This window comes from Macaca fascicularis, chromosome 18 (assembly GCF_037993035.2).
Source record: "Macaca fascicularis isolate 582-1 chromosome 18, T2T-MFA8v1.1".
NCBI classification, from domain to species: Eukaryota; Metazoa; Chordata; class Mammalia; order Primates; family Cercopithecidae; genus Macaca; species Macaca fascicularis.
Window position 1 is genome coordinate 21,650,637 of NC_088392.1, and position 27,367 is coordinate 21,678,003.

Genomic DNA, 27,367 nt, shown 5'->3' on the forward strand with positions numbered 1-27,367 from the left:
CTGTCTCCAAAAAAAAAAAAAAAAAAAAAGGATCCTACACACACCAGCTAGTAGTTCCTGGATATCCAAGGGCAAAGGCCATTGTAATAAATCGAGGAGTAAAAGGTTTTTTAAGTCATGACCTATTCTCAATGGAATTACCTGTTGAGGAAATAATAAGATATTTGATTTCATAAAGCACTATCAGGAGGCCTTCCATGGCCACCCTGCAGAAGCTACCACCTAAGAGTCCCCATAATGTGTGAAACCCCCTCCTCCGACCCCCTCCGCACAAACAAACATTCAGAAAAGGACTGGACAGGGAGAAACTCCTTTACACATGGGTGCCGGAGTTTAGAACTGACACCTCACCATTGATAATATTTCCTGATTCCTCATAAAACGGAATTTTTAGAATAGATTTTATAATAAATCTAAATAATTACTTATAATAAAATGTAGACAGAACAGACAGAAACATAAGGCTGTGGCTTTTATTTTACGGTTTGAAAAGTTCTACGAGACAACATTAATTAGTAACATTCCTCAATGAACATGCAATGTCATTTATTATAAATGGTAATTTAGAGATAATGGTGTGAACATGTTAAGTTCCAAGCAACCTATCTAAAATTGAAAGTGGAGCTCAGTATTGATGTACATTCTCCTTGAAGCCCTGAGCACAGCTTATATTTCACTCTAAATTATCTTTTTTAGCCTTTCATATCGAGACCATTTTAGCAGCATTTTAAAATAGATTACTAGAAGGGAAAGCAGACGATAAAATATGTAAAGCAAGCATTTTAGGCAAGAGTCCAGATTATATAATTCCATATGATCAGAGAGATAATCGCCTGTTTTCTGAGAGGACTCATGCGTTCAGATAAAATGACAATGGATTACATCACTTCCTTCCCACCCCACCCCCTTTGGCGTGCTTTAATTAGAAAGACACTAGTGTAGATTAAAGTCTTAGCCATACTCAATTCTTCCCTTGACCTGAAGAAAACCACAGCCATCGAGAATCTGGTGGGATACAAAACATTGTCAGTTTCATCCAAGTACCCCAGTGAGCTTAAATAGAGCATCCAGGAGGTGCACTATTTACACAAGAGAAAAAAGGTGACCCCTTACATATTGATGATTTGACTCACATAATGGTCTTACCTTCTGGATCACAGCCTTGAAGTGTCAAGCACATCATTTCCATGTAGACAAGTGACATTTCCGTGCAGGAGAAGGCTAAGATAATCTTCCAGATGTAAACCAAGGACCTGCTGTCTGGGTCTTTGCATTTGTCAGTTGTGTATTTATGTGTGGGACACAGTAACTGTTGAAGCAAACCGAATTCAAGCAAACTAAAAAGCAAATCCTTGCATAGTACTTAAAGTCCAATGAGATAAAATGATGGATCAACAGGATTATTTTTGCTTAATGAAGCATTCTGGGTTTTGAGTCTCATTGGACTCAGTTTTTCAACAGGATGTTGTGCTCAAGGGCTGGAATTTGGAAATTCCACAACAGCTATATAATCAGTCAGCTCTGATTAATTTAATTGAAACAGGACTCTTGATGAAGCCCTGCTGTGCTTATAATTAAAAATTTAGAAACGGGTAGAGAGAGGGGTAAATGATGTGGGGGTTTCTTTTTCCTGTGAAATTAGCAGAGTGTATTAATTCAGAAGGTAGGCAGTTGCCTCTGATTGTATGCTTTAGTAATCTGAACCATCTGCCTCTATATACTAAGGAGTTCACCACTTTAATCCAGCTTACGGCCGACAAACCACTCTTCTCTATCAGTATGCCCTTGAATAGATGAGGCTGTGCAAAGTCCTTTGCTCTTAAATGTATTGCTGTCATTGAGAATATTTGGAGGTTTTCTCTTGGGTTTGTTTGGATTTTGTTTCTTCAGCTTTTGTCTAATTTTGGTTTTATTTTTCTGGAGCAGAGAAAATGGCTTTCCTTATGAAAAGTATGATAAGCAACCAGGTAAAGAATTTAGGATTTGGTGGTGGGTCTGAAGAAAATAAAGAAGAAGGAGGTGCATCTAATCCTGCAGCAGCTCAAGGGATGACTAGAGAGGAGTATGAGGAGTATCAAAAGCAAATGATTGAGGAGAAGTGAGTACATGCTACTTCATTTCCCTTAAAAAGCAAAGGAAATTCATTCTGGCCATACCTTCTTCAGTTCTCCAGTTTATTTCTCTTTGCTTTTTAAGATGCCTTTCCTTTTGCCGTTTACCTCTAAACCAAGGAAAGGTTGTTCTTCTAAAGTAAACGGTTCCCTAACATCAGCAGCTACTATGTTCTGTGTTCTATATTCTACATGTATGAATGGAAATGAACAATAATAAATTAATCTATATGTTGTTCTTAAAGCAGCTTAACACTTTCTGGTCTAGGCATGTTTTGATTGACCTCAATTTCATCATTTAGACGAAAAATGGTGGGTTTAACTATCTTTACATTCTTTCTAAACTTCACCCTCCTAGCAAGTAGAAAGTCTTCAAATTGTAAGAATTCAGACCTTATACCTAGAAAAGGGCCTAAAAGAACATAGTGTAGCTTCCTTGATCTTGCATGTGAGAGAAAAAAAAAAGCCCAGAAAGCATAACATGACAATTATGTCATAAGACTTGGCTTATCAAAGACTATGAATAGATTTGTGGACTGTTTAATATGGAAATTCTAAACATACAGAAAAGTAGAATAGTAGGATGAATACCCATATATACCTATGACATAAAATCAACAGCTTACAGTTTGCTATATTTGTTTACAGATTAAATAGATAGGTGGTAGATAATAGTTTTTAAAGTAAATTACAGATGCCATATACTTCACCCCTAAATACTTCAGCCACCTTCCTCCAAAAAATAAAGGCATTCTCTTGGCTATATAAAATATAACAAATATAAAATATAAGCAACATTTTAGTTGAGTATTATAGAATGTGAATATCACCAACAACTTTTCGCCACTTGAAGACTGATTCTGAAATAAATGTAATCTTTGTGTAATTTTTTAATGTTTAAGGTAGAATTAAAGTTCTTTTAATAATCAGTTAAGAAATGAAACATCAATCTATAGGTTAAATGTTTATCATATATTTCAAAAGAAAAGTATTTCTTTTTTGCCACCTGGGCTCTTTTGCTAATGATCAATTACATAATAGTTGCCTAAATCCTATCGCTAAGATGATTATAGGTGAAAAGGTTAATGACCTGGAGGAAACAAAGAAAGTACAAAGACTACATTTAGCGGAAACCTTGTCTATTGTATTCTTTTGAAAGAAATCATGGCTTATAAACTACCTAGAATACATTATGCTTGGTTCTGCAGTAAGTTAAAGTTGGTTTTTTTAAAAAATGTCAATGCAACTAGTAAAAATGATGTTGGTGCTAAGACTTGGGCACAAGAAGCAGCATTCCTTGAATATTGGCTGATTTTACCTATGGTATGCAAAACAACAAAAAGCTGTAAAAGCAAAATAAGTACTGTGTAATGGAGAATAGAAGACAAACATCAGCATCAAACATTCTCAGATCAAGAAGGCTAATGAAAACAACAATGTAGACTACAGTTGTAAGCATACAAAATATCATTTAATATGTTCAAGCAGCAGATCCGACTGCAGATAAGGCATCTATTTGATTAACTAATGTCCTAGTTTTCCTTAATTTTATATCTGGACAGATCAAAGCTCAAAATGGCCAAATCATACAGTCAATCAGTAGATTGAGTTGTCAGCTACTCAGCTTTTTGCGTACGTGTGTGTGAGAATATTATATATTTGTGTAGTCACTCAGTTTAAGAAATAGTGTCAGGACAATGGGGCATTCGGCTTCCCTATGATACAGAGGGATGACTTTCAGTCCATTGTTTGAATTTTCAAGAGTTTCACCACCTAGAATGCAATATGTAGTAGGCATTAAAAATAATTCACCACAAGATAAACAGAGAGATAGCTACAAACAGTAGAGTATATATAATAATTAAAATGAATGTTAGCAAATAAAAGCCTCCTACCTAAACCCATCCTCATCATCTTAGGAAGTGGGGAGATTGACTATATGAATTATAAATAAAAAACTATTTAGCAATGCACTCTAATAATGCACATTCATTTTTCTTTTCCTTCTGTGTTCAATGTGCGTGTGTGTGTATGTGTGTGTGTGCACACCACTGGTAACATTAGTACTGAAAGAGGTCTAAACATAAATAGACTATCTGGAAAGGAAATAAAACAATAGTCTGTTTATCCCTACATTTTCTCAATTATATTAAAATGTTTCTTTGCCTTACTTATGCTTCAGCAGTTTCTACAATACCATTTGTAACTTGACTCTGACCTTTGTTTTATTCAGTAATTGTTTGGACGTCTAGTATGAGCATAGCATTGTGAGGAATGTACCAAAATGGAACAGATGGGTTTTCTTCTGCAGGAATTTACACTTTACGGGGAGACTAGCTAGCTGCATGTGACTATAAACGGAGCAACCAGTTTTTCTGTGTGATTTGTAGACTGGCTCTAGAGGACTGGAATCTAACTCTGTGTGGCATTAGTATCAACAAATGGATCAATGCGGTTTATAGTTATCTGATTTTCAACAAAGGCGCCAAAATAATCAGACCAGGAACGGAAAGTCTTTTCAACAAATGGTGCTAAACAACCGGAAAACATTGAACTTCGAACCCTACTTGACACTACACAAAAATTAATTTGTTATGTGGCATACACATAAACATAAAAGCCAAAATTATAAAGCTTTTCAAGAAAAAAAAGTAGGAGAATATCTTTGCAACTTGAAAGTGGATGAAGGTTTCTTTATCATGACCCAGATTGGGAATGACCTTATCAATGACCATAAAATTATTAAATGATAAATTCAACTCTAAGTTGAAAACTTTTATACGTTAAAAGATGCCATTAAGAAAATAAATGGGTAAGCCAGACTGAGAGGATATATTTGGAAAATATATCTGACAAAGGACTGGGATCTAGGAAATATGACGAACTCCTAAAACTCAATAATAAAAGCAAAAAAAAAGGGAAAAGTTGGAACAACTACTTCAGAAAGATAGATATATGGCCAATTAAGTACATGAAAATCTTACGTGAAAGTACATGAAAAGCTGCCTGATATCATTAGTTGTCTTGGAAATGGAAAAAATGTAAATCACAGTAAAGTAGCACTCCATAAATACCAGTATGACTAAAATCAAAAAGACAAAAAATATTAGATGTTGCCAAAATGTGAAACCACTAGAACTCTTGTTTCAATTGTTGAGACATAAACTAGTATGACCACTTTGGAGAAAGGTCTTGCTGTCTCTTATAAAACTAAATGTATCCCAGTAAGTCACCCTAGAACTCAGCAAATTCCATGCCTAGTTATTTACCTAGTAGAAATTAAAATAGATGTCCACAATAAAAACTAGAACAACAATATTCAAATCAGCTTTACTCACTGTAGCCCCAAATGGGAAATGATTCCGGTGTTCATTAACAGAAAAATGATTAGACAAACGGTGATTGTATTTGTGCAAACAATAGAATACTTACCACTCAGCAATAAAAAGGAACCAGCTACTAATACATAAAACAACAAAGTGAAATCTCAAAAGTATTTTATGCCGAGTGAAAGAGGCCTTACACAAACATGAACTGTATAGTTCCATTTTATGAAGTTCTAGAACAGGCAAAACCAATCTATGGTAGAAAAGGTGTGGTGATTGCCTCTAGGGCTAGGGGGTAGGCCTTGATCAGGAATGGGGGTTGGGGAAATTTTCCCAGGTGAGAGTAATGTTTTCTATCTTGAGAGGGTTTTGGGTTACACAGGTGTGTGCATTTTGGGGACTCTTTGAATGGTGTGCTTAAGAGGTTTGTGCATTACATTGCATACAACTTTTGCTTCCCAAGAAGAAAAGAGAAGCTATAAACAAACATTTCACGCTAGTTAATGACATGCATATTGAAGAGTTTGGGGGAAATGTTACTGATTTCTGCAACTTTGAAATGTATCAAAAAAGTAAAACGTGGATAAAGAGAGGAATAGATGTGATAAAAACGTACCATGAGATGCAAATTTTAGAATCTATATGGATTTGATATTAAAATTCTTTCAACTTTTCTGTATGTTTGGAAGTTTTTACAGTAAAATGTGGGGAGAAAAGGTCTGCTGCTTGTCCACGCCACAGGTCGCTAATCTCCTGGACAGGTTACTTTATTCGGTGTCCCTCTCCAAAATTAGAAGGTTGAACTCGATGCTTTCTCATGCCCGCTCCAGACCTGACATTCTGGGGCTGGAAATGAGTTCAGAGAGCACCTGAGCCCAGGGCCTGTGATCAGTAGTTTAACCTGATCGCTTGCTGCAGCTCCTTCCTTAACACTTAGCTGTTTGCGTAATGGTGAAGATTATTTCCAAACTCAGAGTCAAGACATAGAAACCAGTTTTCACCTGAAAATAAAAACAGGGGATTTGTTTTAAGCAGATACTGCTTTCCTCAAAGACAGTTCACCAGATCCACGGGTAGAATTCCCGTCAGGCCTCACATGGGCCTAAACCAGGAAGCAGGAGGCTGTTGAGAGGCCACGAGCACTCTTTCCCCATCTTTTGCCATTGCTTCTATCTGGGCGTGACTGCTTTGTTCTTCCTCAGCAGCCAGACTACAAGGTTGGTGGAAAATGACAGCCAATGGCTACCAAGTTCATCTGTTATTTTGCCAGCCACATTGCAAGTGTCTGTCATTCTTAGCACCAATCCTATATTTTCAAAGAAGAGATTTCATTTACTGAGCTTGGTCTAACCCCATATAGTCAGAGGGCAGGGCCGTGTATATAAATTCAGCTACCAATAAAGCACTTCTGTGGGCAGCAGGGAAGGGTGATGGTGCTTGTGAGCTTGCAGACATCTCCAAAGGTGTCTGCTTTTGTCTGGATCATCATTAGCAGGAATGTCCATTTCAAACCAGCATAACCGTGAGTCCAATTAGATCATTCACACAGCAGGATCCCAGTCTGGCATTCTGGAAACATACCCTACCTTGTTTGGGGCTACCTCCTTCCAAACCAGGAAGAAAATGCCATGCCTAAATTGGGGTCCGGAGAGAGTAACAATGAAGGGAGACAGGTTTATATTATATCCCCCAACACCAATGGTCTTCAAAGAATTGCCTGGTTCTGGACACTGTGACCCTATTTTAGTTTGCATAAGAATCGCTCGGGAAGCTTGCTAAAAATGTAGCTTCCCCTCCCCTGCACCCCGAGATTCTGATGCAGCAGGGCTAGGATCAGGCCCAGGAAGCTGCATTCGTCATAAGTGCACCAGGTGATTCTGAGGCTCATGGTCCTTGGCTGAACAGTCCATGGAAAACTCTATGTTGGGAATAATCACCCTGCCCCTCTCCTGGTTCGCATCATAAAGAGATGCCTAGGACCAAATTGTCTTTGGGACTTAGGGGTATATACTGAAAGTTACGACAGTAGAGTGACAGACAGGCAGACGTTTGGGGACCTAGGAAAAAAATCCCGTATTTCCCAAGTGTCTGCCAGCAGTGGCATCTCAGAGGGTGTAACCCAATATCTGGCTCCTCTATGCACGGGTGGGAATGTCTTCAGCTCTCTGTATCCTTCTGATCCTTTATTCTTCAACTTTCAGGATGGAAAGAGATGCTGCATTTACACAGAAAAAGGCTGAGAGGGCATGCCTCAGAGTTCATCTCAGAGAAAAATACAGGCTCCCAAAGGTAAGACACTCTGAACACAGGAAACAGCTAATCATTTCTTAATTACCAAAAAATGGGAAGTCATACTTGATTATCCACAAGGGATCATGCTGAATATATCCTAATTGTAACTGAGATGTTTGATATAGTGAAAAGGGAACTGAACGAGGAGTTCATAAAATCTTGATTCCATTTTTTAACTTAACTTCTATGAACTTCCACTGTTGCTAAAAAAAAAAAAAAAATGGAGTTAATACCTATAAATGACATTTTAACATAAATTTATCTAAAGATTCTCGACCTTCTCTATGTAAATACACAATGGGGACAATAATCATAGCTGACATTGGTTGAGCTCTTTCTAGGTACCAGGCACTGTGCTTTGTGTGTATGAATTCATTTAGGTTCTGTTCATCTCTGCCTTACCATAGAGGAAACACAGGCATGAAGAAAGTAGGTACCCTCCTGCCATGGGCCAGACAGCCAGGAAAGGCAGAGCCCATGGTCCTGATTTCTATGATATTCCACCTCTATTTAAAATGAACCATCGATTGCTGGTTTGGGGAATAATGTAGTAGAGACAGTCATCACCCAGCACCATCTTATGCATCTCAGCACTGGCTGAGGATGACTGCTGTAGGTTGTGGCCGAGTGAGTCGTTGGTCTTCTGGTGGGAAGGGAATGCCTTGACATGTTGTAGAACATGTCTTAGATGTACTATTCCAGGGCTTGCATCCAGTAATGACAGAGGGCCTGTCACTTGCTACTCTGACTCATACCACCTGACTCCAGCTTTACTACCTGTCCACCTGACTAAATGACTCCACCTTCAACGTCTGGGTTGGTCATTCAACTTCATATTCCAAAGATGCACCATCCCTTAAAGAACATCTTCCATCTGGAGAAGCCAAAGAAAAAGATCCTCCAAAGGGCATGATCCCAAGTATGAGAGCCACCTCCAAATCCGGGTGGTTTAGAAAGTGCTGCTAAACCAACTCCTTCCATTGATCCCCAGCAGATCCCCCAAAAAAACTGGTTTTAGAAACTATAAGCATGAAACAAGGGAGAGTCCACTGTCTATTCAAGGTCACTGATGAAATCACCAAAGACTTAAACATGGTAGAGGTTGATCCCTAAGGTTCCCAAGGAACCCAGGTTCTGTTCTTAATAAGAGAAGGAAAACCCACAACAAAATGTAAGCTTATTTCATCCACAACTAATGAACTTGTAAAAGAATGCCTTGCTTTTCCTATCCCACCCTCCATTCAGGTTTAATAACTTTTCCCCACTGTGCTTGCATTTTGGAAGAGTGAAGCACTTCTTTTTTTTTTTTTTTTTTTTTTTTGAGACGGAGTCTCGCTCTGTAGCCCAGGCTGGAGTGCAGTGGCCGGATCTCAGCTCACTGCAAGCTCCGCCTCCCGGGTTCACGCCATTCTCCGGCCTCAGCCTCCCGAGTAGCTGGGACTACAGGCGCTGCCACCTCGCCCGGCTATTTTTTGTATTTCTTAGTAGAGACGGGGTTTCACCGTGTTAGCCAGGATGGTCTCGATCTCCTGACCTCGTGATCCGCCCATCTCGGCCTCCCAAAGTGCTGGGATTACAGGCTTGAGCCACCGCGCCCGGCCCGGAAGAGTGAAGCACTTCTAAACACTGTCCTTTCCACTTTCATTGTCTGGTGAATTTCCTGAAACTCCCTGGATGTCACTGGCTCTCTTTAGCAATGTGGCCTCCCCCGAGGCAGGAAACTTGACTCAGATTCATGCTGCTTCACTGAAGCTCTGGCCTCTGCTCTTGTGCCATCTGATTAAGGCACCATCAATCTTGTTGGGATGAAGCAGAAATTTCACATACATACACACACACACACACACACACACACACACAAACACACACGATTGGCTGGGTGTGCATCGTCCAGAATGGTAGAGCTTTTTAAAGATTTATTTTTGACAACTGTTATTCTTCTGTAGGGATCTAGGGAGAACTGGGGTTCAGTTGTGGCTCTGTGACACAGTATCACATGGTTTTAAAAAATATCTGAGTCTCTTACGCAGCAGGAATAGAGAAAAAAAACCTGAGCCTCAGTATCCTCATCTATAAAATGAGGGCTGAAGTACCCAACTTCATAGGATCTTTGTCTGAGATAATGTAATATAAAGAACCTAGTACAGCACCTGACAATAGAGCTCTTATTGTTGACATTATGATCTCTGGGCACAAAAGTCTTATTTCCTGATAAAAACAACCAGGGGTCTTGAGGACCGCCAGTCCTTAGGTGTGTAATCAGTGCAACAATGGAGGTTCCTGAGCCTCAAGGCCCCAAGCCTTTTATCTTTTTCTCCACTAATGGTGAATCAGCAGTCTTGCTGACTTCCAGATCCTCAGGAGTGAACACCCTTAGACTTAGCAGTAAGGTTTACGTGCTCTTTTGAGAAAAATAATTCTCAAATCTCTGTGCCAGGGTATCCTTTGAAACAAAAGCCTTTCCAACAGAAACTATGGAAAAAGGAAAAAATGATAGCCATGAAATGCACAAATCCAGGTCCTCCCTGGAGAATGATTGCGGCTATACCTGCATAGGCTACTGCTCCCTAAAGCCAGCTAGGGGGAGGGACCGACATGAAGGACGTTGATGAATGAACAGTAGAGCTTACCAGTGTCTTTCACTGCCTGGCTTACTGATGTTCATATATCCCCTTTGCTATAGCTGTTTCAAATGCATAATGCATTTGAGACCCCACCTGATTTCCTCATAGACCATGAAAGAGACCATAAAGCTCATCTAATAATCTCATACCACTGTGTCATTTTATACCTGGGGAAACTGCAGCCCAGGGGGGTTAAGTAGCTTTGCAATAAGTCACATCTTCTGTGACAGACTCAGGATTGGAACTCAGGCCCCACAACCATGAAAAAGAGCAGTTTGTTCACAAAAGGACTTTGACAAAGCTCCCCGTCTCAAGGCATTTGTTCTTTCTACTTTTTTTTTTTTTTTTTTTTTTTGAGACGGAGTCTGTTGCCTGTTGCCCAGGCTGGAGTGCAGTGGCACAATCTCAGCTCACTGCAAGCTCTGCCTCCCAGGTTCACGCCATTCTCCTGCCTCAGCCTCCTGAGTAGCTGGGACTACAGGCGCCCGCCACCATGCCCAGCTAATTTTTTGTATTTTTAGTAGAGATGGGGTTTCACTGTGTTAGCCAGATGGTCTCGATCTCCTGACCTTGTGATCCGCCTGCCTCAGCCTCTGAAAGTGCTGGGATTACAGGCGTGAGCTACCACGCCCGGCCTCTTTTTACTTTGGGTAAATTTTTTACCCAAAATTTTAGGGCAGTTTTGAATTCCATGTGGCTTAAAAAAAAATGGGAGTATATTCCTTCTCCTGTGTTGTCTAACAGTTTGACCCTAGATCTGCAAGCAGCTGTCTAAATTCCAAATACAATCCAAACAAACAGATGAGGATTTCACTTGAAAACATTGTACACACCATCATTCACTGCAGTTTACGTCCAGGCGGGGACCCCCTTCTCCAAGGGCATTTTTTGTTTGTTTAAGTTCTAGGGTACATGTGCACAACGTGCAGTTCTATTACATATGTATACACGTGCCATGTTGGTGTGCTGCACCCATTAACTTGTCATTTACCTTAGGTATATCTCCTAATGCTATCCCTCCCCCACTCCCCCACCCCACGACAGGCCCCGGTGTGTGGTGTTCCCCACCCTGTGCCCAAGTGTTCTCATTGTTCAATTCCCACCTATGAGTGAGAACATGCGGTGTTTGGTTTTCTGTCCATGTGCTAGTTTGCCCAGAATGATGGTTTCCAGCTGCATCCATGTTCCTACAAAGGACATGAACTCATCCTTTTTTATGGCTGCATAGTATTCCATGGTGTATGTGTGCCATATTTTCTTAATTCAGTCTATCATTGATGGACATCTGGGTTGGTTCCAAGTCTTTCCTATTGTGAATAGTGCCGCAATAAACATACGTGTCATGTGTCTTTATAGCAATATGATTTATAATCCTTTGGGTATATACCTAATAATGGGATGCCTGGGTCAAATGGTATTTCTAGTTCTAGATCCTTGAGGAATACCCACACTGTCTTCCACAATGGTTGAACTAATTTACAGTCCCACCAACAGTGTAAAAGTGTTCCTATTTCTCCACATCCTCTCCAGCACCTGTTGTTTCCTGACTTTTTAATGATTGCCATTCTAACTGGTGTGAGATGGCATCTCATTGTGGTTTTGATTTGCATTTCTCTGATGGCCAGAGATGACGAGCATTTTTTCATGTGTCTGTTGGCTGCATAAAAGGCTTCTTTTGAGAAATGTCTGTTCATATCCTTTGCCCACTTTGTGATGGGGTCGTTTGCTTTTTTCCTGTAAATTTGTTTAAGTTCTTTGTAGATTCTGGATATTAGCCCTTTGTCAGATGAGTAGATTGCAAAAATGTTCTCCCATTCTGTAGGTTGCCTGTTCACTCTGATGGTAGTTTCTTTTGCTGTGCAGAAGCTCTTTAGTTTAATTAGATCCCATTTGTCAATTTTGGCTTTTGTTGCCATTGCTTTTGGTGTTTTAGACATGAAGTCCTTGTCCATGCCTATGTCCTGAATGGTATTGCCTAGGTTTTCTTCTAGGGTTTTTATGGTTTTAGGTCTGACATTTAAGTCTTTAATCCAAGCTAAAGGAGGATGTTCGAACCCATCACAAAGAAGCTAAAAACCTTGAAAAAAGATTGGACAAATGGCTAACTAGAATGAACAGCATAGAGACGACCTCTTAAATGACCTGATGGAGCTGAAAATCATGGCACGAGAGCTACATGACGCATGCACAAGCTTCAGTAGCCGATTCGATCAACACTGATCAAGGGTATCAGTGATTGAAGATCAAATGAATGAAATGAAGCGAGAAGAGAAGTTTAGAGAAAAAAGTGTAAAAAGAAGTGAACAAAGCCTCCAAGAAATATGGGACTATGTGAAAAGACCACATCTACGTCTGATTGGTGTACCTGAAAGGGTCGTTTTTATATTTGGTTGCATTCGTAACAATGGATTCTACACACAGTGTTTCAAAACTGTGCCTATGGTATGGAAGATACTACAAATACCAATAATACAATCGTCTGCTTTTTGTAAACCACATAGAAATTCTAATCCCGTATAGCTAGCCATAAAAACAGCACCTAATAAAACTACACGATAAGAAAAATCAGCTACTCTGGGCACACTGCCTATGAGTTAGCCCTGCTCTGCAAAGAGCAGTTTAAAAACTAAAATTAAAAAATTTTTAAAAATCAGCTGGATCGTATTCCACTCAGTCCAGTTATCACCAGCTGTGGCTAACTTCCCCTACCCCAGTGCAACACCTTGCGCTTGCAAACCAGCCCCACCCTTGGGAGCCTCCTCTGCCTCCCGCGCTGTCACTTGTCACACGTTACCCTCCCGCCCGCGTCCCCCCCACCGACGAGGCTCTGGGTACGGGGACCCTTCGATGGCCCATGTGGCGAAAAAGAGGCTCCGGGGGACAGACACGTTTCCCAGGCTAACGTCTGCCCAGGCTGTGCAGAACAGCCGCTCCCCTCCAAGTCAGATCCCGGCTGGAGCGCGGAGGGCGCCGCGGCCGCCAGCGCGGGCCCCGAATCCTCGACGCCGGCGCCCCCTGGTGTTCCTAGCGCCGCGGCCACTGGCACCCGCGGGAGGGGGAACCCGGGCTGCGTGTGGTGGCAGGACCAGGGCGGGGCAGAAGCCAATTTCCAGAGGTGACTTAAAAAAAAAAAGTCTTGATAGGTCATTGGATGGAATGGGGGAAAAACAAAATAACAACAAAGAAAGAAAAGAAAAAAAAAGTCATATTATTTTGTTATTGAGGACCTACTCGTGCGTTTCCTATCCTCCCATGGCATAACGGGAGAGGGAGCTCGCAAACAGCCGAGTTTCCGCTGTCTCCGCAGTGACCGTGCTGGAGAGAGATTCTGAAACGACAGCAATCGAAGGCGGGCTGAAGGAGTTGGAATCTTCAGCCTTGAGAGGATATGACTGAATAAATGAAGCTTATGGGGGCAGAATCATGCCCCCGGCCTCCAGTGCCATGCTTTTTATTCTAATGCTGAATTCAGTCAATTTACCCAGTGGCTTGGCTGCTGGTTGTTACTGAACTGTAGGTACCTAAGGTCTGTCTCATTATGCAGAGAAATCTCCGCAATGGAACCTTTAGAGAGCCATCCTCAGAGAGAGGCCGGGCACGGTGGCTCACGCCTGTAATCCCAGCTCTTTAAGAGACCGAGGCGGGCGGATCACCTGAGGTCAAGAGTTCAAAACGAGCCTGGCCAACATGGTGAAATCCCGTCTCTACTAAACATACAAAAAAAAAAAAAAAAAAATTAGCTGGGCGTGTTGGCGGGCCACTGTAATTCCAGCTACCCAGGAGGCTGAGGCAGGAGAATTGCTGGAACCCGGGAGGCAGAGGCTGCAGTGAGCTGAGATCGGGCCACTGCACTCCAGCCTCGGCGATAGAGCAAGACTCCATCTCAATAAATAAATAAATAAATAAATAAAATAAAAAATAAAAAGCCATCAGAAAAACATGGTGGGGATGCGAGGTGTAGGGTTTTGTCTCCTAGATGCTTCATTAAGGAACAAGGAGGCCCTGGAAGGCCAGACAGTGCCCATCTGGGTCACTAGGAGATGTAATTGAGAAGCCCAAGGCATGGTGCTCTGTCCAAAGAACTGGAGGGAAGGAGAGGAGAGGCAGGCCTGCCAGTGCTGCCTCTTACTGCGGCCAGGGGAGGGGTCACTCAGGGCTGAAGCAAAGGAACTGCTGTATTCGGTGGGAAACAGAGCAACAGATTCCCAGGTCCTTATGAGTCACCTCCATGGAGCTTGGCTTCCGAGGTCATCTGAGGAACATGCCAACCATCACTCCCCTCCAACCCTCTAAGTTCTTTTCCTAGAACAGGTTCAGGTTCCTGGATGACCACAATACTTTGGTTCCTTGACACCAGTGTCTGAGTGCTATTTCTCTTTTCAATAGACTTACTTTTTTACGTCCGGAAAAGAACATCCCATATGTGTGCACTCTATACATAACCATAAGGATCGTATACATTTAGGGACATGCCGAAGGTCACAAAGCTTGCTGTGACAAATGGAGACTCAAGCCTCCTTACTCTTCATCCACTACTTTTTCGTCCCCCCTTCTCCTCATATCCCTTTAAACTGGGCATCAGATTCCTGGTGGTAGCCTTTAGAACTGAACACACTGTCTAACAAAGAAAATGGCACAGGACAGAAAGCAGGGATCCCTGGGACTCTAGTGGGCTCCTAATAACCTTCCCCTCCCTGCCAGGTTTGCAGAATACTTAGCCTGTGCCATCTTCTAAAGCCCATATTGGGTAAGCATTCATAGTAATAGTATTAACAGCCCACAGGGAACTGGACGAATTTAACACGTCCTCCAGCTAATGAGGGATGACCCCCTGGGTACCTCATTCACAATTCCCCAGGGTCACCGCCACAGCGCTTACATAACAGCAGGATTCAGTTCTAGACCCTTCCCCTGACCAAGGCCCGACAGGGAGCAGATCTGAGAAAATGTCTTCCCAGGAGCTGTCAGGTCTAATGAGGATAACTATGTCACATTTTGGAATTAGAACTGTATTTTCTAAAGAAATTATTTGGCTGGTGTTTCCTCTGAAAAAGAGTTTCACTCTTGCTGACAGGGAAAAGCAAATGTAGACTCTTTGAAAAGGAACAACACAAGCCATAGCCCTCTAGATAAACAATAAAAGGTCTTGGGTCTCAAGTTTATTAATTGTTAGTGACAATACTATTTGCTATGCCAATGTCTTTTGATGACCATTGTTAATTTCGGTAATCAGATAAGTAATTAAATAAGTGCAGTAAACAAATTGCAGTTATCTGCAGTATGTATATGTATATGTATCTATACCAGTCATTATAATGTCCATGTACACATATCCAGATTATGTCAATATCCTCTAGTTGTCAAATTATAGGTCATCAGAGGACTTAAAATGCCTAAAGTCATCCTTGATGCTTACGTTAGATTTGGATCACACACCACTAATTATTCTGGACCCTGTATCTTCAGTTTCTCCTTCTTCATTGGCCTCTCCTTAATAAAAGAGGTCAAATCTCTCCCATCTAAAACAAGCAAACAGTACTTTCTGAGTAAACATGGCTTTTTAGGTATCTTCCCTTAAATGACTAGTTCTCACTGCTCTGCTGAAACCTTCTTCTTCCAGATGTTCAGTGTCTGTCTAAATACAGTGGGTGGTTCCCTTAATTTCTCTTGGGGCCTCCTTGTTTCTTCTAGCACTGATGATCGCTTCTTCCTTAAAGCCCACTTTCTCCTCAGCTTGCAGACATCACCCTCTGGTTCTTGATCTTGTTCTTGTACTGCTTCTTCTTCATGAGTTATCTTTCTCTGTCTGCCTCCAAATTGTGGGATATTCTAGGGTGCCCCCTTGGCTGACTCTTCTTCTCACTCAAGCCTGAACATTGTCCACGAGGGCTGCACCTTGCCGTTGCTTTCTGCTACCACCTACATGTTGATGATTCTCAAATCTGTACTTCCAGACCACATCTTCTCCCCAAATTTCCCAACTGCAGCTATGTTTACTTGGACACTTCACAGATAGAACCAGCTCATATCCAAAACTTACTTGCTCATCCTCCCTCTAAACCTGCTCCTCCTATAGGCTCCACTTCCATGGGTGACTCTCCCGACAAGCCCATCTCCCAGGCTGGCTACCAGATGTCACCACTGCCTCTTCCCTCCTTGCTCCAGCTGCATGTCCAGTAAATCGCCAAGTCATCTTAATTCACTTCTGAATAGTTCTCAATTCACCATAGCTTTTCTACTTGGAGTCTTGTCCCTCTCCACACTGAGGTTTCTAAAATGCAAATCTGATCCTCTTTCTTCCCTGTTTTTTTTTTTTTTTTTTTTTTTTTTGTTGTTGTTGTTGTTGTTTAAGGCCACTATGTCTTTTAGAATAAAATCCAAACTCCTTGTCCTGTATGCCATGATATGGCTCCTGTCTCTCCAACTTCACCTCTTGCTACTACTCCCTGCCTGGACTAGCGCTTCCTCCTGCTCTGTTCCGTGCTACCTGTGGCCTTTCTGTAAGACTCTGGTTAGTGCCACTTCTTCCAGGGCCTTCCATGATCTCCCTCCCCCTACCTAATTCTGGATTTGGTCATCCTCCTCCATGTTCCCATATATCTTGAGTCCATGTCTCCTACATCATCTTATGACCCTAAATATCTGCACCTACTGTGTGCTCCTTTAAAAAAGGGGCTGACTTTTAAATCTCTCTGCTCAGTGCCTAGCAAGGTGACTGGGATATAGAAAATGGCACACACACACACACACACTCACACACACACAGTGATTGCTGAGTAAATGGGTGTTATTGGGGAAAAAGAAAAGAAAGAAAAATGCCCAGCTGGGTGCAGTGGCTCACGCCTATAATCCCAGCACTTTGGGAAGCCGAGGTGGGCGGATCACGAGGTCAGGAGATCAAGACCATCCTGGTCAATATGGTGAAACCATGTCTCTACTAAAAATACACAAATTATCTGGGCGTGGTGGTGCGTGCCTGTAATCCCAGCTACTAGGGAGGCTGAGGCAGGAGAATCTCTTGAACCAGGAAGCTGGAGGTTGCAGTGAGCAGAAATCGTGCCATAGCACTCCAGCCTGGCAACACAGCGAGACTCCATCTTAATAAAATAAAATAAAATAAAATAGAAACACCCAAAGAACAAAGTATCAAAAACAGCAGAAAAATTTACCCGCCATTAGAGTTACATTAAACTACAATTTTATGAAAAGAACAAGTCCAGATTCAACATTGTAGTTTTGTATAAAACACAAAGGTTTCCTTGTTTTATAAGTAAAACACCATATTTCTTCAAGTAGAGGAAGTAATATGTTTTAAATAAAGCTACAAGATTCTTTCTAAAAGCAAATGTGTCCCTCTCCCTGGCCAATTTAAAATGTATATGTAAGTCAAGCTAAATTAATAAGAGAAAACAGTTCCACAATGAACCCTAATCCTATTAACAGAATTGTCAATCTAGGTTAGTCATTGAAAAATAATGTTGTGACCCCTGCTGAGCTATATGATTTAGTTACACCTGGTGTTTGTCTGCCGTATTAAGGGCACCATTCATTTCGAATAAAGATGCATTTTGGAGAAACTCAACAGAGTTGTCATTAAATGTGTCACATTGAAAGCTCCATTACAGTTGAATTTAAAATTTGCCTCTTAAAAAAAAAAAAAACAAAGATGATTGTGTGAACCTTCCTTTGCCAGACCCCTTCAGATTAGGAGCTCTTGGGGCTGCCCAGCAGGGTCTGAGACACCGAAACCTCCTGCTTTCTGAGCAGCTGTTTCTGGTGGCCAGGCGGCGGGGAGGCCATCAGAGGCCCCATCAGCCGCCATCTCTTCCTTCCTCTCCTCACCCTGCCCCAGTTCGGTTTGCTCCTCCTACTTATGCCCTTGAAAGAGCAATGGACTGCATGTCTACAGGGAGCACGGGGATGGGAAGGAGTCACTGGACACTAGTGAAGCAGGATTTCAAGACGTGTTGCTTGGCCACACCAGCTTTGTCATGTCATCTTCACAAGCGCCCTGTAAGGTAGGTAGATATCACCTCGACTTTACAGATGAGAACACCAGCTCAGAGAGGGAAAGTGACTTTCCAAGGTCACAGAGCCAGTAAATGGCAGAACAAGACTCTACCACGAGACAATCCGAGTCCACAGGCCATGTTTTCTTGCTAGACCCTTCTGGCAGCTGTGTTAGGTTCTTATGCCCTAAAAAGCAGAATGACATTTTTGAAGAATCATTACCTCTCGAGACCTCACTTGCCTCATCTGTAAATGAGGGGCTTGGATATGCGGCCTCCAGGAGCTTCTTGAGTCCCTGTGGAATGTCTTCATAAGGGAAAGAGGTATGAGATGTGCACAGCTGGTATCTAGAAATTCTCATTCCCTGTAGCTCCCGACGCATGCACACTTTCAATCAAATTGAAAACCGATGCCTATTCCTCAAGAAGACAAATCCACACCATCTGTCCTAATCTGCGGGTGCTGAGGGGTCTTTAAGTAGCTGAAGAGGGAAGAGCAGCAGCAGGGCACAGCAGAAGGAGCAGCCAGCACGCCCCAGCCCAGGGCCTTCACACCAGCCACACACTACCTTCTGAGGGCAGCAGCCCCACTCATAACCAGGACAGTGAGCGTGGTTTATGAAGACAAGTACCTGACTGCTCAAGTCCATGATCCTCACAATTATGTCAATCTCACGCTACATGAACTCCTCCATGTGAAAGAAATCCATTCTTTTAGCTTTTGGTATCCTGTGGGCAACGATAAGTGAATAAACTAAAAACAAAATCAAATCTACCTAGTGTCAATCACACTGGCATTTGCTTATACACCACGCTTAGCTAACTGGACTCTGACAAGAGGAGAATGCTCAGCTTTTTGAAGACATAATCATCTAAGATAATTTATCATGGTATCTCAAGTTTGGTGAAAAGAGAAGGCCAGTTTATCCAGGTCTAGGAAGTAGTAAGTCTTGAAATCCAGGGTCACGTTTATCTTTTGGTGAATGGTCATGCATCAATCACAGGAAATGACAATGGTAGGATATGGAGCTATTCAAATAATGGGGTATTCAGCAGTGGCCATAAAGATAATAAGTCTGGTTAAAAACAAGAGATTAAAACGGATTTCTCATCAGCTGGCATAAAAATAATTAGCTCTTAACTGCATTAAACAATATCCCAAATTGATAAGATTTCTAGAAATGAGAAGATCTCTGAAACAGAGCCTCTGAGAACAAAGTATAGCCTATAAGTCCCATAATTATGTTCTGGCTCACTCATTCATTCATTCACGCCACGGTTCTCATCCTTGAGCCTTCCTTCCCTCCCTGGAGCTGCTTCCGGCCCGTAGTGATGCTGATTCACATTGGCTGTAACTGCACTTGTATTTGGGGATTGTAATGAGCCATTACTTCTTTTCCTTGAAGTGTGAACTGTGTCCAAATATTCCTGGTCTCCCCAACCCAAGATTTGTCAATGGGCAGCAGAACGTGTGGACAAGACATTCATTGTTTGAACTGCAGACAAGGTCCTGTCAGCAGGGTGGTTCATTAGGAAGAGAGGAAACAAGGCTGCTGTGTCCACTGTATAAATCCCATTTATGCTTCTTAATTGCTTGCTCTGTCCCGGATCTTTCTCTTAAGGGCCAATACTCTCCCACCCCGTCTCTTTCACTGTCCATGCCTTCTTTATCCCAGGGATCCTTTCAGCAGGGATCTTGACACTGAGCTGCCCTCTTTCCTCTAAAATATTCATAACCACCACTACCACTTATCCAGAGCTTAGATGCTTGCGAGGCTGTTTCACAGCATGTCTCATTCAATCTGCTCAACAGTCCTCTAAGTGGCCCTTCCATTGGACATCAGAAACATAAGTTGACTTGCCCAAGGTCATGCATTGGTGAATGACAGATCTGGGACTCGAACCCATGTCTAACTCCAAATCACACAATCTTTCGTTCTCCTAGGCCACCTCTGGCAGGAGAACGGTCTGGATAGGCTGCAGCTTTTTACAAAGGAGACACTTGAATACTTAGCCAGTTCTAGGTCTAGGGCTAGCTCAATTAGTTAGGATCCAGAGCTAACGAGGCTACAGGCCCACATTTGGTTCCAGAGGGCATGATTTTCTCCTCTAGCCACTCAACAGCCTTGTCTAGTTGTCCTACCTTTAGTCATAAGGTTTCCATGGCACAGGCCTCAGCCCAGAGTAATCAGTTTCAAGACTAGAATCATCTCCGGAAGCAGTCATGCTCTGGGGGAGGGCCAATAGCCTTGTCCTTCTAGATCAACGGTGAGTGGAGGACTCTCTGACCAAAGCCATTGACTACATCCAATGCTGTCTTTGGACCTGGACATCTGAGGCCACTGCCCTGCGGCCCATGTTTTAGAGGGCTCTGGTCTCTCTTCTAGCCACCCTCTTTCACATGGGGTGAAGAGTCTGTGGGCCAAAGGGCCTAGACCAGGCAGAGCCACACCCCTCTTGTAGACCATGCTCAAGCTGCTCAGGACCCCAAACGGCCTGCCTAAGTGCATTCCAGAGCCTTCCCAGGCCTCCGATGCAGATCTGTTCTCCTGAGAGTGGCCAGGCAGACTAGGCCTGAGGAGTGGGGTAGGGGTCATGCTCCCAAGGTCCCAAGGCCCTTCCCAGTGAGGGCTGGAGCCAGGAACTGGAGAAAAAAGAGGGCCAGGTTGTGAGCCAGGAAGTTCTATCAGCACTTGTGCTCTACCATTCACAAAAATTAGGGGTGAGCCTGACAAGAGGTAAGGGGAGCTAGGGCTGGCTAGGTAGCTTTCTCCTAGAATGGAAAGCCTAGTGCTAAAGAGGAAATGACTAAGCCTGGCTTGTTAGAAAAACCAAGGCTTTGAGTGAAGGTAGGAGTCACTGCTAGGTCAGAGATAAGGTGCCAGGACATCACAGCCTCCTGAGAGGGCTAACCCCATGTGCAAGATTGCCCACAGTAAATTCCCCTGTCCACCTCTGAAGGCTCTTATTTTTATGAATAACTACTACTGGGTGAGTGCTTAACAGATTCTAAATAACTCATTTACCATCTAATCAACCCTCGACAGCTCTAAGGCAAATAATGCAATTCTCCACATACAGACAAGGAAATAAAGCTCAAAGAGGCTATACAAAGTGCCCCAGGTCACCCATCCTGTAAGTGGTAGAACTAACGTTCTCACTCAGGCAATTTAGTCTGCGATGCCCCAACAGGATTACAAAGATAAACTGGTAGCTATGAAAACAGAGCTCTTTATAGCAAAGAGAACCTACAAATTTAAGTATTGTTAAGGCTGTTATCTTCCCTGACAATAGGTTCATTGAATCATTCAGTAAACATTTATTTTAATTTTTGAAAATATTTATTTATTTGTTAAGACACAGTCTCTCTCTTTGGCCCAGGCTGGAGTGCAGTGGCGCAATCTTGGCTCACGGCAACCTCTGCCTCCCAGGTTCAAGCGATTCTCCTGCCTCAGCCTCCCGAGTAGCTGGGATTACAAGCGTGTGCCACCATGCCCTGCTAATTTTTTGCATTATTATTAGAGACAGGGTTTCACTAATTTGGCCATGCTGGACTTGAACTCCTGACCTCAGGTGATCCCCCCACCTCAGCTTCCCAAAGAGCTGGGATTACTGGCTTGAGCCACCATGCCCGGCTATTCAGTAAAGATTTAATTCTTTGTGTCTGCATGCCAGAAACTTTGCTGGGCTATGAGACAGAAAGATGAGTAACTTACAGCCTTTGTCTTCAAGAAATGTGGAACAGTGGTTCTCAAACTTCAGCAAGCCCCCGAATCACCAGGAGGACTTGTGAAATCACAGATTGTGAGGCCTGCGCCCTGAGTTTCTGAATCAGTGGGTCTGAGTAGGGTCCCAGCGTGTGCATCTCTAGTGAGGTCCCAAAAGATGCTGATGCTGTTGGCCTAGAGAACCCACTTTGAGAACCACTTTGATAAAACTTAGGGCAATCAAGATCCTCTCCATGAGGCAACGTAGAATTGCACTGCTCTTGCTTCCCTGAGCAAGAGGCACAAGGATAAAACAAACCTCAGAGTCGCCCTTGAAGGAGGAAACCATCCCGAAGCTTCTTCAAGCACAGCAGAGCCATAGAGAGTGGCCTTGCTGAGGTCTCCCTGTGAATGGGAGGCAGGCGAGCACCATCCCGTGAGCCCTCATGAGTGTGTTCAGTGTTTTATAACCCTGGCTGGCTGGCTGCCTGGCTTTCCTTTGGCCCCTCTAGCTGCCCGTCCCTGCAGGCCCACAACAGTTACCCTGTCCAGGTTCAAACCTGGCGACATGCTTGGGGATCTTACTACCAACCTGAGGGAAGGGGCCAGAATTCCTGGGAATGTCTTTTCAAATCACTTGCATTTGATGTCAGGATGCATAAGAGAGGGCAGATGTCCCACATTTGCGTGAACTGAGAATGAGTCGGCCACCTTGTGCTTTTCCTCTCCTTCCTGCAAAAAGGCCCAGAAGATGATCGGCAAGGAAAGCAGCTGCTAGGGAAGGCAAATAAAAAATAAATAGAAATGCACAATTGGCTGGGAGCCCCTAGGGATTAACTAACTAATTAATCCCACAACAGTTTGACCAGGAACTAATTAATCCGTTAAGCACTTGGAGGGCCCAAGGCCCTGGCCAAGAGCAGGGAGAGGCTTCACATCTCCGGAGGCTGGCGCGGAGTGGGACTGTCCTCCCGGGTCTCCAAGGAGGGCCTCGGTGAGGACTGTCCTTCCCAAAATCATTGGTTCCCCCTGAATCAGAAATCTGCTTCTCAAGCTATTTCTTGAGCCAGGTTCCTGTGTCACTCTGCCCAGGGAACCGAATCAAAGAAGAGAGTCCTGAGGAAAGGCTGCTGGGCTTCAGCCCCTCCAAGTAAGAGAGCCACAGACAGTTAGAACTGGAAAAGATTTCAGCCATCTGGTCCTTCCAACCCACTTTACAGATGAAGAAGGAAGTTTACAGGTTACCCTCGTGTGCCGTTTGGACCTAGAGACAACTGATGTTTCCTTCCAATCATTCCTACGCAGCACCCAGACAGGGGGAATTCAGATCTCCCTTTAGGTGCTGTCTTTAACTCCACCTCAGAAGTCACCAGGTGCAGAAATCTTTCTTAAAACAATGTAGTCTGATTGACTTAGATCATCATTTTTTAATATGATTTTTCATGAGCTTTGGTAACAAATTTAAGGCTGGTCACAACATATTCAGGTGGCTCTAACATAGATCTTTCCTCTCATTAGCTTTTCTGACACTCTTTTTAATCTTCTGTTTCCCTGAAACCCAGGTCACCTCATGTTACAACCTGATCTCCAAAAAATCTGACAGCAGCCATCTGGGGATGTAAGCTAATGTTAACCTTTCCCAGAGAATGGTTTTCTTTAGACTTCTCTCTCATTACAGAACAGGAGGCTTTACAGTCTAAGTGGTGAAACAATCTCAACTGAGTATGGTGGTGCATACCTGTGGTCCCAGCTACGTGGAAGGCTGAGGTGGGAGGAGCGCTTGAGCCTAGAAGGCCAAGGCTGCAATGAGCCAAGACTGCACCACTGCACTTCAGCCTGGGTGAAAGAGATAGACCCTGTCTAAAAAAAAATAAAAATAAAAATAAAAATAAAAGAATCTCAAAGACCAGGCAGCATGCACTAAGAAATTCTGGAACAGACACTCCTAGAATCACAAAATGAAATGTGCAAGGCACTTGTGATAGCATCAGCAACACCGAAGGCTAGACTGCCAGGATGCTGAGTGGGGGCCATGCACTTGATGGTTCACTTAATACATGTGTGCTGTGGGCCAGACTCCAGTTCAGGTGCTAACGGTGGAGTTGAATCTGACAAGGGCCCATGTCAGGGGCTCCCTGTCTAGTGGAAGGGAGGAAAAGAGCAATGATTAAGCAAAAGTTGCCACTAAGGTGTGATGAGTGAATTAATGCATACTGTCTAGTCACTATAAACTGAAACCTCATCCTTTAGAGTGGGGTCAACCAGGTGAGTGGATCTTGGCATGTGCCTGATAGAGTCTGCAAGACTTGGAAAGCTGCCCTTAGGCAGAGTTGGGGTGTGATGCCCCAGCTTTTGTGTGTATAAGCATCACAGAGAGAAAGGGCTTCTTAAAAATCCAGATTGGGTTGGGAGTGGTGGTTCACGCCTGTAATTTCAGCACGTTGGGAGGCCGGGGTGGTTGGATCACCTGAGGTCAGGAGTTCGAGGCCAGTCTGGCCAACACAGTGAAACCCTATCTCTACTGAAAACACAAAAAATTAGCCAAGTTTTGATAGTGTATGCCTGTAAACCCAGCTGCTAAGGAGGCTGAGGCAGGAGAATCACTTGAACCAAGGAGGCAGAGGTTGCGGTGAGCTGAGATCGAGACACTGCACTCCAGCCTGGGTGACAGAGCAAGACTCCCTCTCAAAAAAAACAAGCAAAAAAAAAAAAAAAAAAAAAAATCCAGATGGCTGGACTCCACCTCCAGAGTGCCTGCTTCAGTGGATCTGGGATGGGGCCCAAGAATCTGTAGTTCCAGCAGGCTCTAGATGATGCTAATGCTGCTTGTCCAGGGACCACACTTGGAGAACCGCCATACTGGAAGGTTCTGATTGACCCAAGGTGCCATGAAGGAGGGACGTCCCTACAGGAGCCTCCACGACTGCCACCAGGACCAGGCTTGACTGCAAGGCCAAGTGTGCCACTCACTTCCTTTATTCTCTACAGACTTCCTCCTGCTGCTTTTTAAAATGTATTTAGTTACTGAGTTAGTAGGTTTAGAGTTATTTATCTATCTCTATTTATTTTTCACATAGAGTGAAATGGATGAGAATCAAATCCAGATGGCTGGAGATGATGTGGATTTACCCGAAGATCTCCGGAAAATGGTAAATGAAGATCAAGAAGAGGAAGAAGATAAAGATTCTATTCTTGGGCAGATACAGAATCTCCAGAACATGGACTTGGATACCATAAAAGAAAAAGCCCAGGCCACCTTCACTGAAATCAAGCAGACAGCGGAGCAGAAGTGTTCCGTGATGTGAGGGGTGGGAGGGGTGGAGGGAGGGAACCAGTCATCCTTGGAAAAGACCACTCTCCTGTGGGACGTTTCGAGCAGTACATGTTTTAATGTAGTGAACACATTAAGGAAAACCACGATGATCCATTGATAGACAATCATTTGGTTGTTCTAAATATTCCTGGCAGAGCATTTAGCTAGCACCTTGCAGCAGGAACCATATTTTCCTCTTAGTTATAAATGAGATGAACTGGAAATTTTCAGGTGTAAATGATGATGCAGAACACGTATCTGCTTAAAGACCTTGAGATGAGCCAAGAAGAAACAAAAGCAAGTGGCATTTCCTCTCCAACTTTCTTCCTTGGAGGCCAAGTTCTCACCCTGTCCAACTATTCGCAGGACACCAGGTCCCTTCAGAGAAAGATGTGGAGAGTCAAGGTGTCCACTGGAAGCCGGGTTGCCCACAGGGAGCTGAGGCTACAGACTCCAGGGCAATCAAAGGTCACCACCCCCACCCCTCACCTCCAGGCTCCTTGAATTTGTCAGTGATACTCATCAAGTTTGGTCCTTGGATGCTTCTCAGCCAAGTGGCGGTAGCAGGGATGTGGTGAACAATGAGAAATTGAGGCAGGGAATAGACCTCACCAGCCCTTTGCATTGGAGATCATCACTCTAGTGGCCATGGGAAGAATGGAACCGAGGGAGGCACAATTATAGGCAGAGGGAAACCAGGGAGATGGCTGCTCTTTTTGAGTTGAGCTTAACTCTCCTTGTCTGAACTTGGTGATAGCAATGGAAACAAAGTGGGTAGACTAACAGAGAGCGTTAAGAAGTTAAATCAGTCTCTCTCTGTCTCTCTCTGTCTCCTCCCAACCTATTTCTCTCTCATCCCCTTCCCTCCTTCTTGTCCAATCTCCCTGTCTCTTTTTTTTTTTTTTTTTCCTTCTCCTGTCCCTTCCTATCCCACCCCTTCAGACTACCTTCCAGCAAATCACACTGTCATTTGGTGCCACAGGCTTTCAGGGTAGGCACTGATTTTTTTTCCCTAATATCTGCTCTCTTTCAAAAGGAACAATTCAAAAGACTTAGGACAGTTACCACTGAAACACTTCAAGCTATTTAGCTAAAGCCCACCAAACCAAAACAAAATACTGATTTTTTTTAGTGAATCTGTTCATATGGTGAATAAAGATCTATCAAAGGAAAAGGAAACTGAGACCAAAAACTTAGGGTCTAACTTGTTCTAAACCCAGAGTTCCCAAATGTGTTGTACAAGAAGTTTTATGTAATAAAAATATGCAAATAAAACAAATGAATAAAGGTCTAAAACCTATGGTCCTTGGCAAAGTTCAGCCTGTCTTGGAAGTTCCTGGGAGAACATTGGTGCAATGATTGGGGCTGATTAGCTTCTAGTCCACAAACCCAGATGCCATGAGCACATTTTAAAACTGCTCGTCTTTTATCAGAAATGGCATGTGAGTTGTGATTTGTTTTATAGCAGAAACTTTAAAATACTCACTTTCTAAAAAACTACAATATAATAGATATGATTTAGTTTCAGTTTAATGCCTTACTCTGCCCTGTAGTTGACGGAGTGGGTAGTATGGATGGGTGAGAGGTGCTGCATGTGGCCTGATGTCTGTACACTTTGTATGACATAAAATACTACAACTGCCAAATTGTTCCACAGACTAGCCTCAGGATGACAAAGAAGACGTGCTTTCTGTAAAAGATGCAGCCAGTTCTGCTAAGGAAATCACTAAATTGGCACTTCCTCTTGACTGCCAACATTACTCCAATGCAATTTGGTCATTGTCTCAATGAAGTCGCACAACTGCTAGAAGACTGTGACCATGATTCCTCTCATATCATATCACATAACCCCACAACACAGCCCAGTATATCACCTCACCCCACACAATGGTACCCCACATCACATTACAACAGACCACAACCTATCATACCACATTACACCACAACACACCACCCCACACTAAACCACCCCTCACCACACGGCC

General features: G+C 43.2%; 1 protein-coding gene across 1 annotated transcript; it reads left to right on the forward strand.

Moving 5' to 3' along the window:
- Window positions 1–1,773: 1,773 nt before the first annotated feature.
- On the forward strand, window positions 1,774–26,696 carry CPLX4 (complexin 4). The gene is made up of 3 exons (XM_005586556.3): window positions 1,774–2,098; window positions 7,639–7,726; window positions 25,147–26,696. Exons 1-3 carry the CDS (start codon window positions 1,932–1,934, stop codon window positions 25,372–25,374), a joined length of 483 nt encoding a protein of 160 aa, XP_005586613.1. The 5' UTR covers window positions 1,774–1,931; the 3' UTR covers window positions 25,375–26,696.
- Window positions 26,697–27,367: the final 671 nt, after the last annotated feature.